General features: G+C 39.1%; 2 protein-coding genes across 4 annotated transcripts in view; one reads left to right on the top strand and one right to left on the bottom strand.

Annotated features, from left to right (window-relative positions):
* The window catches only part of LOC125274281 (kinesin light chain 1-like), an 89,246-nt gene extending 88,387 nt beyond the window's left edge, over positions 1-859 (top strand). Inside the window, exon 16 of the mRNA XM_048200532.1 lies at positions 166-859. The gene's annotated coding sequence lies outside the window, so the exon portion shown is untranslated. The remainder of the gene's footprint in view (positions 1-165) is intronic.
* Positions 1-14,427, bottom strand: part of LOC125274257 (protein P54-like) — a 55,949-nt gene that overhangs the window by 31,199 nt on the left and 10,323 nt on the right. For 2 of the 3 annotated variants that reach the window (XM_048200476.1, XM_048200483.1), the window contains 5 exons: positions 11,644-11,698; positions 11,489-11,568; positions 5,718-5,824; positions 5,099-5,161; positions 4,387-4,878 (listed from right to left, as the gene is read on the bottom strand). In XM_048200476.1, coding sequence (XP_048056433.1) covers positions 4,768-4,878; positions 5,099-5,161; positions 5,718-5,824; positions 11,489-11,568; positions 11,644-11,698 — 416 coding nt within the window. In that variant the 3' untranslated portion in view covers positions 4,387-4,767. Of the gene's footprint in view, positions 1-4,386; positions 4,879-5,098; positions 5,162-5,717; positions 5,825-11,488; positions 11,569-11,643; positions 11,699-14,427 lie in introns of those variants that run through there. The other variant, XM_048200491.1, reaches the window with a different exon arrangement.

The following is a 14,427-nucleotide window of genomic DNA, read 5'->3' as shown; positions in this document are numbered from 1 at the left end:
TTAAGACGATAAATAATAGTCTATTTTTATTTCACGTTGACTTTAACTGACCCAAAGGTCTGACTGTTACATCTTCAGATGCTGGTCCATTGTTTCCTCTCACACCTTCAGCTCTCATTCATTTGTTGTTTTGTGTGTCTCTCTCTTTGTTTTTTCTTAATTCAGAGTCTGAGCAGCTGACGTCTGAAAGATAGTTGAGATTTGAGTTCAACTGCTCCATTGTCAACCAACCAGAACCTACATAACAAACTTAAAAACTTGTGTTTTAAATGTTTTAATTTTTTTATCAGTATATAAGATATTCAAACAATCAGACTTCTAATGTAGATCAAACTACATACATGATCAAATCAGTCAGCTTAATGCTTTAATAACTCTCTCAACATCGGCCATGTCCTGCTGTATTGCCGTACTGTAAGGACCACCCACTGGCCCAATGACAGAAAACACTTTGATTTATTTTTTTTTAAATTTCATTTCAGTGTAATTCTGACACCATTATTGATTTAAATTGACTCCAGTTTTCAAGTGACCATTACATTTATACTGTAATTCTGATTTAGAAGCTAATCAAGATTTTGGTGGATTTAATTTAGATATTTGATTATTCTTGTATTCTAGTTCAAATATCTGTTCATTAGGGACCCAATGTTGCACAGAGTCAAGACAAATCAAGTCCACCTACATTTGTATAGTGCTTTATTCAATACAGATTGTTTCAAGCATGGATTTTGTCGATACTGAATTCATTTATTGGCAACTGCTATATAGAACTGTATTCTAACTGAATTTGATTCAATTTAAGAATTTTACAAAAGATTACACATTTAGTAAGAATAGACACATCAACTGAAAATGTATGAACATAATTTTATGTGGATCTGTACTTAAATTAGTAAAACAACAAAAACAATAAAAACATAATCAGTTTGTGGCAATGTATCTTTTTTTTTTTCTTTTTTTTTTTAACCAAATGTGTGCCCTAAAAAGCTATAACACTGTCTTAAAGTTCAGTAACAAGTTTGGAAAAAGTTAACTAACCAGTGTCAAACCAGCACAGAAGTTCATCTAAGATAAAAATCATCTGCTGTGTGTCTCTTCTGAATGCAGATGATTATTTCTGGTGATTCTCACTGAAATGCATCGTGAGATGGTTTAAACTTTAAAGGATTAGTTCACTTTAAAATGAAAATTACCCCATGATTTAGTCACCTTCAAGCCATCCTAGATGTATATGACTATCTTCTTGCAGACAAACACGATCAGAGTTATATTAATAAATATATGATGCTTCCAAGCTTTATAATGGCAGTGCACGAAAACCACCTGTTTATATAAAGTAATATCTCCCTTTGCGTTGAACTTTGAGCGTCATAACTTTGCAGATGTTGTTTATGCTCAAACAGCAACATTACACACTAACTACAGTTAAAAAAGTAAAAAATCATAATCAACCACCCCTTTAAAGGTTATAGACAGGCCATACAAAATATGATATAAAACTAAAAAGTAATATATGATTTGATTTATGTTTTTGGTATTTGTCAGGGGCCCTAAGCGGCTGCTTACCTCGCTTCTTGGTTCACCTCTGCTAATACGTCACTAATATGTTTATTACACACAGAAGTTATTGCTCCTTTACAACTCAGGAGGATAGATTTATCAGCAGTCTTTAAGTATCAATTTTGTCTCTTCTGAAATTAGCCAGAAAAAAAAAAAAAAAAAAACATACTCAACAAATTGTTGACATGCAGTAATAGTATAAAGCTCTTAGTCACTCATGCTCAACAAGGCTGGATTTATTTGATCAAAAATACAGTAATAATCTTAATTTATGTGATTTCAAAGCTGAATTTTCAGCATCATTACTCCAGTCTTCAGAGTCACATGATCCTTCAGAAATCATTTTAATATGATGATTTGATGCTCAAGAAACATTTGTTTTTATCATTTTTTGTGGAAACATTTTGTAGAAAGTTTAACCCATTTCAGCCCACCGGCAACTATAGTTGCCGCAGAGTATAGTTGTCATTTTTCCTTTTGTACATTTTTTTTTCTAGATGTTTTCCATGTTTTATTTCTCAATGACCTGCAAGAAAACAACCAAATAAAGGATTTCAAGAACAAAAAAGGTATTGACTTCCTTCCTGTGACATGAGGCTGTCAACGTCCTATCCCTACTTCTAGGAAGCATAGCGAAGGCAAACCCTCCCAAAGAAAAGTAATTTTCATGTTAACAGACTTTAAAATAACATTTATGTGAAAGAAACTTTTTTTTTTCAATGTAAAAGTAGTGTCACTTTTGATCAATTATTGATCATGTATTCATTTCTTTCTAAAAAAAAAAAAACACACATCTAAACGTTTTTAAATGACAGTTTATGAATCATACAGCATATAAAATATTTTTCTTTTATGGATTTGGAAGATGTGAAAAAATGAAATATAAAAACTCTTTTTGAACCAAACAAAAAATAAAAATTAGCTGAACAATTGGGATTAAATAGTTTGACCCAGCCCCCCAAAAAATAAAATAAATAAAATAACATTTTTTTTTTGCCACTGTCAAGTCACATTACATTTACATTACATTTGACATTTATTCATTTGGCAGATGCTTTTATCCAAAGCGACTTACAAGTGAGGAATACAACAAGTGAATCGTCATGACGAGGCAAATAGACACAAGAAGTGCTCACAATACAAGTTTTAGGCAGTGCTCAGAGTATCATAAGATACAATAGAAAGGGATTAAAGGAAGTGAAAGGATAGGTATAGGATTTTTTTTTTTTTTTTTAGTTCGCTACTCTTGCTCACTTCTAAATTACACAAGTTTAAATATGCTTTCCCTCGCCAAGCCCGCCTTGAAAAAAGCCTAAAGCCCGTGAATGGCTGGAAATTGAAACTACACAGCGCTTAAAGGATTAGTTCACTTTCAAATAAACTTTTCCTGATAATTTACTCACCCCTATGTCATCCAAGATGTTCATGTCTTTCTTTCTTCAGTTGAAAAGAAATTAAGGTTTTTGATGAAAACATTCCAGGATTATTCTCCTTATAGTGGACTTCAATGGCCTCCTAACAGTTGAAGGTCAAAATTACAGTTTCAGTGCAGCTTCAAAGGCCTTTAAATGATATACCAGACAAGGAATAAGGGTCTTATCTAGCAAAACGATTGGTCATTTTAAAAAAAAATACAACTGTATATGCTTTATAAACACAAAATATCACCTTGAACATACTTCCGGTTTCCGCCTTCTTCAAAACACTTACGCTGTATGTCCTACGCCTTCCCTATTTTACTTACGGAACGAACTCGGTGCCAGTTTCATTTTTTTCCATAAGTAGAATAGGGAAGGCGTAGGACATACAGCGTAAGCGTTTTGAAGATTGCGGAAACCGGAAGTACGTTCAATGAGATATTTTGTGTTTATAAAGCATATACAGTTGTATTTTTTTTTTTTTTTTTTTTTTTTGAAAATGAGTGATGGTTTCTCTAGATAAGATCTGAAATCCACTATAAGGAGAATAATCCTGGAGTGTTTTCATCAAAAACGTTAATTTCTTTTTAACTGAAGAAAGAAGGACATGAACATCTTGGATGACATGGGGGTGAGTAAATTATCAGGAAATTTTAATTTAAAAGTGGACTAATCCTTTAAAGGGTTAGTTCACCCAAGAATGAAAATTCTGGTATTAATTACTCACCCTCATGTCGTTCGACACCTGTAAGACCTTTGTTCATCTTCGGAACACAAATTAAGATATTTCTGTTGAAATCCGATGGCTCAGAAAGGCCTCCATAGCCAGCAATGTCATTTTCTCTCTCAGAACCCATAAAAGGTACTAAAGACGTCGTTACAAAGTCCATCTCACTACAGTGGTTCTACAATCATTTTATGAAGCGACAAGAATAGTTTTTGTGTGTAAAGAAAAACTAAATAACGACTTATATAGAGATGGCCGATTTCAAAACACTGTTTCCTGAAGCTTCGAAGCGTTATGAATCAGTGTATCGATTCATGATTCAGATCGCGTCAAACCGCCAAACTGCTGAAATCACGTGACTTTGGCGATCTGAATCATGAATTGATACACTGATTCATAACGCTTCGAAGCTTCAAAAAGTGTTTTGAAATCGGCCCATCACTATATCGTTATTTAGTTGTTGTTGTTTTTTTGCGCACAAAAACTATTCTCGTCGCTGCATAAAATGATTGTAGAACCACTGTAGTGAGATGGACTTTGTAACGACGTCTTTAGTACCTTTTATGGGTTCTGAGAGAGGAAATGACATTGCTGGCTATGGAGGCCTTTCTGAGCCATCGGATTTCAACAGAAATATCTTAATTTGTGTTCTGAAGATGAACGAAGTTCTTACAGGTGTCGAACGACATGAGGGTAAGTAATTAATGACAGAATTTTCATTTTTGGGTGAACTAACCCTTTAAGTGCGAGCAATAACACCAATAAACTCTGTAAATGCGGCTGTTATTCTAAACAAGTGCAATTAAAATACAATTATAGTCAAGGTAAAAAATAGGAAAAGTGCACATTCGAAATTAATCCTTCCTAGCAGCAAATAATAAATGAAGCAACTGACCCAGAGCAGATATTAAGCAAAACACTTACGCACTCTTGACATCACCACTGCCAGCTCGCTACTCCTTCATTACGGTTCATTACGGCTGAACTTCTGCAAGTATTACATTTTAAAAAATACTATTTAACTCAAGGCATTTCAAGTTTGTAGTCACATGTGTTTAGTTAGTTTGGATGAAATGCTTCCCTCCGTTGTTGCAGGGCTTTCTTTAGCACGGCCTTTAGTAATGCTGAGTGTGTCCCAGGGGAGGAGGGGCCAGGGCACTTGACGGAAGTCTAAACAGAAAGATTCCATTACCCTGATGACAACTAGTTTTCAATACATTTGTTATATTATTTTTTTAAATTAGAAACATATTTACTTACTTATATAAAACTGAGTACTCACTTACTCAGAAACATATTTACTTTCATATAAAAAACAACATTTTAAGTGATAATAATAACAATTATTATTCAATAACAATAAATAAACAATAAATAAAGTTATCCTGACCAGGATTCCCTGAAGTTCCTCTATGACATCATTTAATGTTGTCTGTTCTTTCTGCAGGGAAACCTATCAGAGAAATAATTAAGCAGCATGTCATGAAATGAAAAATTAATCAGCATGTCATGAAATGAAAGACTATGTAAGTGGGTGTTTCAATTTTTAAAATATTAATTTTGCAATATGGCCTACTCACCAAGGCTGCATTATTTGTGCAAAAATACAGTAAGATCAGTAATATTGTGAAATATTATTATAATTCATTCTTGTTATTGCAAAGCTGATTTTCAGCATCATTACTCCAGTCTCACATGATCCTTCAGAAAACATTATTGATGTGCTGGATTGCTGCTTAATAACCATTTATTCTCTTGTAATTCGTTGTAACAAATCTTTACTGTCATTTTTGATCAATTTAATGCATCCTTGCTAAATAAAGAATGAATACATTTTAAAAATATATCTTACTGACCCTAACCAATTAATTGGGAGTAATTTGATAATATAATTTAATTACAATATTTAACTGTACAGAACAGAAAGTTAAGCAAAATGGAAAATTTGTATGGTGTAAGATGTATTCATGCTGTGAGTGTTTTGTAGGAAGTTTTTAAGAAACGTGTACCGGTCCAGGTTTAGCTCTATTGGTTGTCTGGGAAACATGACGGAGTTGAACTCCATTTTTGATTTGCTGCATGATTTCATCCATTGTTTGCTGTCTGATTTCCTTCTCTGTCAGATAAAACACAGATCGTGAATTGCGTGAATGTTACTTCAGTTATAGAATATGCAGATGTACTTATGATAAACAGCATTTATATAGATATTCATCAGAAGTCAATTGTAGACACAGAATAACATCAGACATACTGACACAGCTAAACAGAATTGCGAGGGTTTCTTTTTGAGCTGGCCTATGATTTGTCTTTGTTTAGTGGCCTGTCTTTTCCAAAGACATTAAATTGGCAGTGTGTTATAGAGCTCGGTAAAGGCCAATTAAAAAAGAAAAAAAAACCTTCTATTCATAAAAATGTTGTTTGACATTAACAAAAACACCAGAAAGAAAACCGCAATTACAAGAAAGTATCTAAGCTTTGGCCTCCACTTCACTTATTATAGGATGTGAAAGAATTTGTAAATTCGTTGAAAGATTGGATTGTTCATAAATATTCAAACTCAGTGAAAAAGGAAATGCTAAAGTTCTCCAGGAAAACTCTATAAACCTGAAATTTGTGCCAATATTTAAAGAATTGTTCAATTTTTAGCAAACATGGGTAATGGGTTGGATCCACGCGTGCGGTTGCATCTCGCTGCATACGAGGATACCATCGGGCTTGAATGCTTCATACAACTCTCCATATGCTTTGCCTCTCGTATGCAGTTGTGTCTCGAAGAGCACCAGGGCCAGCTACAATTTCCAACATCCCTCTGCCGACCTGAATCCATCAGCCCTCCAGAACCAGCCAGCAAACTCATGCAACTGGATAACAATAGGCTGACACCTACTGAGCGGCAGAGGCGGCTGACCCTGAAGTTGTGTTTATATTGTGGATCTTCTGGGCATGTACTCTCCGCATACCCCACTTGTCCTCCTCGTCCCATGGTGAGTGCCATCCTTCCTCTTATGAATTCTTTGAAGCCACTCACTACTATCGTCAACCTTACTGCTGCTGATGTTTCTATTCCAGTCAATGCCCTCCTTGAATCTGTGTCAGCCGGTAACTTCATCTCCGACGCCCTCTGCCGCCAGTTCAGGCTCAAGACTGCTAATACGCCATCCACCATCAGATCCACTCAATAACTGGAAGACCTCTAAGCCGAAGAAAAGTCAATCACATTGTCGGACCCATTCAACTTCAAGTTGGCATACTACACGTTGAACAACTACACCTGCTGGTTCTGGAGGAATCCACCGCTGACGTGATTCTAGGGCACCCATGGTTGGAGAAAGGTTACATCCGTCCGTCTACTTCCCCTGCTGCTTCGAGCTTTTTCTTTGTGGCTATAAAGGACAGAGACTTGCGGCCTTGCATCGACTACCAGGCACTCAACAATGTAGTGAACAGCACATTCTAGGGCCCAGTTTATGGCCGGGCCCCTCTCTGTCGTAACAGCGGACAAAGGTTTGCTACATTTTGATTGGACCTTGATGGCCTAACACAAACAAACTGTCCAACGCCATCAGATAAAGATGTAAGGACAACATCCAGACCTCTCTTAGAGGGCAAGAAGAAGACCTCTTGTACCAAGCCTGACAAGGACAGGACTTCTCATTGGTCCACAGGCAGTTTTTGCCCTTCACCCATCTAGACACTACTTCCTAAGGTTGGCCAGAGACTGCCATAAAAATTCCTCAGGACCTTAGCAGCAATGGTTGAAACAAAGAGAGATCACAAAGATCCATCCAAATCCATTCAAAACTATGTCTGAAAACCTTAGAACTGATGCAAACTACAAATCCATTTCATACTTATTCACAGAAATAAGTATTCTCAGTGACAGCTATTTGTAGTGCAACATCTGATACAAATTCAGCTGTTAATGTACAATTGAATGACAGTTCAAGCTTTTTCCATCATGTTTAGTCTCTGTTCATTTAGAATATTGCCAAAGGTATTCTGGTGGTGGTTTGGAAAGTGAGAAATGCATTGGTAAAATTAAAAACACTGTAAAGACTTCCAACTTTGTGCTTTATGCAAATGAGTTCCACAGGAGAAAGAAGGGTGGGTCACACTCTGTGTGTCCCCTCTGATGCCAGCAGCCAATCACAGCACTCGAATGGAGAAGCGCCAAAATGCAATCTCCTCCTCATCGGAAAGGGATAAAGGTACCCTTTCAAAGGTACCCATAAAGGTACTCCTTGTTCTGAGTCCCGGCTTGCGAAGCTGAGACACAACAGATACACGGTTCTGGGTCCCAACTCTGTAAGGAGTGAGACATTAACAGATATTGTTCTGAGTCTCCCATCGGGTGAGACATAACAGATATATCGTTCTGAAGTCCCGGCTTGCGAAGCTGAGACACAACAGATACATCGTTCTGAGTCTGCCCTGCGAAGGGAGAAGACATAACAGATATACCGTTCTGAGCCTCTGGTCCATCCAGAAGAGACAACAACAGATCCCGTGATCTGAGCCTACAGCTTGTGAGGCAGCAACAGAGACGACCACGTTCTGAGCCTCTAGCTTGTGAGGAAAGAGACATCAACAAACACTACATTCAGAGTTTCCGTCCAGCGAGACAGTAACGACATCTGCAACAAGGTTAAGCTCAGGAGAGCAAACCTTCACTTCAAGGTACCTTCGTCTGCATGTTCCAGATTGTTAAGGACCTTCTGCACCTACACCAGGGCCTCATCTGCGTGTTCCAGATTTTAGGACCCTTTGGTGCTCCAGGAGATCAGCATCCCACAGAGCTTCGTGTTCAAGACTGTTGAAACAGATTCTGGCTCCTCTCCCCACTGCACTGTCGCCCAGCACAACCAGTGGAAGACGTCACCGTCATCGGACTTGACCAAGTGGAACGTAAATATCACTAAACCAAACCTCTTTCCAGAGACCTTGGCATTGTTGTATATTATCAGCATATAATTTCCTAATTTCCATTAGATGTAATATAGCTGATGTTAGTTAATAACAAATAATCTTTCGTTTATTTGTTTGGTGCATAATAAGGTTCTCCACCTTATTATTTTCAGAGAAACGGTTTATCTTTTCATAAGATAGCGTAACTCTTCCATAGCCACACCCAACTTAATCACTTGTATTCTATGTAGCTTATGCACTTTATTCCTTTATCATTCATAGTATTAATTTAGTAGTTGTGTTAGTTATTCTTGTTTATCTTTTTGTTAATAAAATTTATTTTATTACACTTGTGTCTTCCTTGTGCTGATAATACAGAAGAGGTTCTACAAGTTAGCAATATCACCAATCTTTCAGATAAGTCAGCTGACCACTTTACATTAATTCTAAATGAATGAAAGCCCCTGTTGGGAGTGTTCTCATACTGCCAAGGTAACAGACCTTGACTGGTGCCCTGAACTAGGGAAAAAGGGGTAAGTGGTCATCTGATGTACTCATAACCACACCTTAAGAGACGTGTGTCCAAAAATCACAACGTCAGCGGTGACTTGAGCACCAATCCCTATTTTACTTTGTGTCCTTTGATGGACAAAATAAAAAATCACTACAACAATATCACAGTAAAGTTCCGTTATCCAGTTCCTCTCATCCCAGCTGCACTGGAACATCTCCGTGGTGCCACTGTTTTCTCCATGTTGGACCTCCGCAGCGTGTACAACCTCATCCGGATATATTAGGGGGACGAGTGGAAGACCACCTTTGTGACCCCTACTGGCCACTAAGAATATCTCGTCATGCCGTATGGTCTTGTCAACGCCCCCTCCATATTCCAGGATTACATCCATGAGGTGCTCCGGGAGTTCCTTCACAAGTCTGTTCTGGTATACATCAATTACATCCTCATATACTCCTGAAGCATGGCCGAACATCGCCACCACGTTGCGGAGGTCCTGCAACGCATGAGGGAATACCGCCTGTTCCTCAAAGCAGAGAAGTGCTCCTTCCACCAACCCTCAGTGCAGTTCCTTGGCTATAACATCGATGGCAGTGGCATCCGGATGGACAAGGGGAAAGTGGAAGCCATCAAGAACTGGCCAGTACCTTAAACCATCAAAGAACTTCAACATTTCCTTGGATTTGATAACTTCTATTGCCGCTTCATACAGAACTACAGTATCATTTCCTGTCCAGTGACAAACCTTCTCCGCAACAGGCCCAAGTCTCTGTCCTGGAATGCAGCAGCCACCAATGCTTTCAATACATTGAAAGAAGCCTTCAACTCCGGTGGTGGAGTCATCCACCTCCACAACAAAAAGGCTTGTCTGGATTTGGGTAAACGAGGAGAGGAGCAGTGGTGGAGCAGTCTCATCAGTAGGGGAACCCAAGTAGACTCCATCCATGTGCCGCCTTCTCCCGCAAACTCAACCCGGCGGAGGTAAACTACGCCATCTGCAACAGGGAACTTCTCGCAATCAAGTTGGCCTTGGAAGAGTGGAGGCATTGGTTGGAGGGTGCACAACATCTGTTCCTAGTGCTGACAGATCACAAGAACCTAGAATATCTCCAAAATGCAAAGAGACTTAACCCAAAAGAAGCACGATGGGCGCTTTTCTTCACTAGGTTCAATTTCACCATCTCCTACCATCCTGGCCCAAAGAACGCCAAGGCGAATGCCTTGTCTCGTCTCAACAACCCTGAAGAGAACACCGAAGAATATGAACCCATTCTGCCTGAGAAACTCATAGTAAGTCCTATCACCTGGTCAGAAGAGACCTTACCCTCCTCCAATGCTTCCACCAACACTCCGCCGGGTTGCCCACCAGGTTTGCAATACATCACCCGGACATGGCGCACTCCCCTCATCCACACCTCCCACACGTCACTGGGCACTGGCCACCCAGGGGTCAATGAAACCCTCTCGCTGCTGGAAGAGCACTTCTGGTGGCTGAACATGGCAGCTGACATCAGAAGGTATATGCAAGGATGCAAGGAATGTGCCATCTCTAAGAGCCCTCGTCATCTTTCCTCCGGTAAACTCCATCCTCTACCCATTCCCAACAGACCCTTGTCACACCTAGGAGTGGATTTTATCACTGACTTGCCTGCTTCCAATGACTGTACCTGTGTCCTGGTGATTGTTGACAGATTCTCTAAATCTGTTTGTTTGATTCCTTTAAAGAGACTGCCCACAGCCATGGAGACTGCTGAACTCATGTTCAAACATATCTTCAGGTACTACGGGATCCTGGAGGACATCGTGTCGGATAGAGGGCCCCAATTAATCTCCAGGGTATGGAAAGCCTTCTTCTCTCTTCTAGGTGTGACCGTAAGCCTCTCATCTGGATACCATCTGCAGTCGATTGGGCAGACACGGAGCGGAAGATCCAGGAGATCTGTTACAGCCATCAGGACTCTTGGAACTCGTTCCTGGGTTGGGTCGAGTATGCACAGAATTCCCTGCGCCAATTCAGCACTGGTCTCACACCCTTCCAGTGCCTCTGGTCAGGGGAGCCATCGGATGTACCATCAGTCGACCACTGGTTCCGAGAGAGCGAGAGGGTCTGGGACTCATCACACCACCAACTCCAACGTGCACTGCGCAGACGCAGAATGACAGCAGACCTTTGTCGTTCCAATGCACCTAATTACCAGCCAGGACAGAAGGTCAGCCATTGCTGAATTACGGTGCTTTTATATTATCAAGCTATGTAAAGTTTGCATTTATTAATTCTTACGTGCATCCTTCAAACAGCAGAACTTTTAACCTGAGTAGATTTATAGAATGGAAATGTGCCCGATCTTTGCTCTTTACCTGGGGTTTTCTTAGAGGAGTCTTTCTCCACTAATGCGATTTCAGTGCTTTTTTTCTTAGGAAGTATAGACTGTAACGAGCTGAAAGAGACAAAAGAAAGAAATTAGAAAAATAGCTGCTGGCTATTTCTCTTTTGAATGCAAAAAGACACTCACCTGAGTGGGTTGCTTGAGGGGGCAGGAGGTGGAGGTGGTACTGGGGCAGCTGATCCTGCAAGGGAAAATAGTCAAGTCAAGTCACCTTTATTTATATAGCGCTTTTTACAATGCAGATTGTGTCAAAGCAGCTTTACATTGATAACTGGTATATAATTTTGGCTGCACAGCAGCTCTTAAAGAATAGTGTCAATGCAGGCAGATCAGAAGCACTGTTGAATAAATGTCAAGAATACTGTTGAATATCGAATGTCAAGTCAAATGTCAAGTGTCCCCAACTAAGCAAGCCAAAGGCGACAGCGGCAACGAACCCAAACTCCAACAGGTGACATCAGGTGGCAAATAGATGTTAAAATGGAGAAAAAAAACCTTGGGAGAAACCAGGGGCAGCCAAAATAGGGCAGCTTAGCTGAATGCCATTGCATAGTATAACATAGAGGGCCAAATCTGCAGATCTATTGTAGATCCATATCTCTGTGCTCCTTTATTATCACGGTCATTTGTTGTTGTGCAATCAAGATAACATGTTTGAATGTGGCATTTTACCCCTAAACAAGGAATAGAAATTGGGGCAGCTGTTGGTGGGTTGGAGATCTGCTGGAACTTCTTTTTAAGTTCCTCCACTGTAAAACACACAAGGTTCTCAGAGACACAAACACTTGGTTAGTTTTGAGTGCTGTCTGAATTTAAGCATGTGTAGCATACACTACTGTCCGAAGGTTATTATTATTTTTATTAAATGAATACTTCTATTCAGCAAGGATTCCTTATATATATATATATATATATATTTCAAGTAAACTGAACTTTTTTATTGTTTTGAGTTGTATGAATACATTTCTTTTAATTTAGACTAACTTAAGTTTAACTGAAACTGAACTGAGATTTCTATTTCCCAGCATGCTTTGCCCATGGCACTCAAAAGGGAGAGTAAATGCTAAAAGTAAGTGTTATATAATGTTTTTTGTGCAGTTTTAATAGTAAGGGAGATTTAGTAGCGATTAATGTTTTGTCATGCTAAAAGTACTGTATATGTTGATGTGGGTTTTTGGAGAGTTGCCATCATGGTGACAAGCGATGCGTGCGGCTTGGTTTGAGAACAACTTTCATGTTTTAAGTTGCTGTACTTATTCAGTAAGTGCTTATGCCATGCTAATGTTAACATGTTAAAGGGTTAGTTCACCCAAAAATTAAAATACTGTCATTAACTACTCACCCTCATGCCATTTTACACCTGTAAGACCTTCGTTAATCTTCGGAACATAAGATATTATTTGTTGAAATCCAGTGGCTCAGTGAGGCCTCCATAGCCAGCAGTGACATTTCCTCTTTCAAGATCCATAAAGGTATTAAAAACACATTTAAATCAGTTCATGTGAGTACAGTGGTTCAATATTAATATTATAAAGCAACAAGAATATTTTTGGTGCGCCAAAAAAAAAAAAAAAAAAAAAAATTATTTAGTGATGGCCGATTTCAAAACACACCTCCATGAAGCTTCAGAGCGTTATGAATCAGCATGTCGAATCATGATTCGGATCACTTGTCAAACCGCCAAACTCCTGAAATCACGTGACTTTGGCGCTTTGAACCGCTGATTCGACATGCTGATTCATAATCAGTCGTGGCCTAATGGATAGAGAGTTGGACTTATAATCCAAAGGTCATGGGTTCGAGTCTCAGGTCCAGCAGGGATTGTCGGTGAGGGGAGTGATTATCCAGCGCTCTCCCCACCTTCAATACCACGACTGAGGTGAGACCCTTGAGCAAGGCACCGTACCCCCAACTGCTCCCCGGGCGCCGCAGCAATGGCTGCCCACTGCTCCGGGTGTGTGTTCACGGTGTGTGTGTGTTCACTGCTGTGTGTGTGCACTTGGATGGGTTAAATGCAGAGCACAAATTCCAAGTTTGGGTCACCATACTTGGCCACAAGTCACTTCACTTTCACTTTCACTTTCATAATGCTCCGAAGCTTCCTGAATCAGTGTTTTGAAATCGGCCATCACTAAATAAGTCGTTATTTATTTATTTTTTGGCGCACCAAAAATATTCTCGTTGCTTTATAATATAAATATTGAACCACTGTACTCACATGAACTGATTTAAATATGTTTTCAGTACATTAATGGAATTTTGAGAGAGAAAATGTCATTGCTCCCTATGCAGGCCTCACGGAGCCATTGGATTTCAACTAAAATATCTTAAAGGTGCCCTAGAACGTTCTTTCACAAGATGTAATATAAGTCTAAGGTGTCCCCTGAATGTGTCTGTGAAGTTTCAGCTCAAAATACCCCATAGATTTTTTTAATTAATTTTTTTAACTGCCTATTTTGGGGCATCATTAACAATGCACCGATTTAGTGTGCGGCCCCTTTAAAACCTCACGAATCCCTGCCCCCGAGCTCTCGACTATAATACAGTGCATAAACAAAGTTCACACAGCTAATATAACCCTCAAAATGGATCTTTACAAAGTGTTCGTCATGCAGCATGTCTAATCGCGCAAGTATGGTATTTATTTTGATGTTTACATTTGATTCTGAATGAGTTTGATGGTGCTCCGTGGCTAAAGCTAACATTACACACTTTTTGAGAGATTTACAAAGAATGAAGTTGTTTATGTATTATACAGACTGCAAGTGTTTAAAAATGAAAATAGCGACGGCTCTCGTCTCCGTGAATACAGTAAGAAACGATGGTAACTTTAACCACATTTAACAGTACATTAGCAACATGCTAACGAAACATTTAGAAAGACAATTTACAAATATCACTAAAAATATC

The sequence above is a fragment of the Megalobrama amblycephala genome, linkage group LG1, assembly GCF_018812025.1.
Source record: "Megalobrama amblycephala isolate DHTTF-2021 linkage group LG1, ASM1881202v1, whole genome shotgun sequence".
Taxonomy (NCBI): domain Eukaryota; kingdom Metazoa; phylum Chordata; class Actinopteri; order Cypriniformes; family Xenocyprididae; genus Megalobrama; species Megalobrama amblycephala.
Note: the sequence above shows the minus strand (reverse complement) of the source record. Positions and strands in the feature narration are given on the sequence as shown.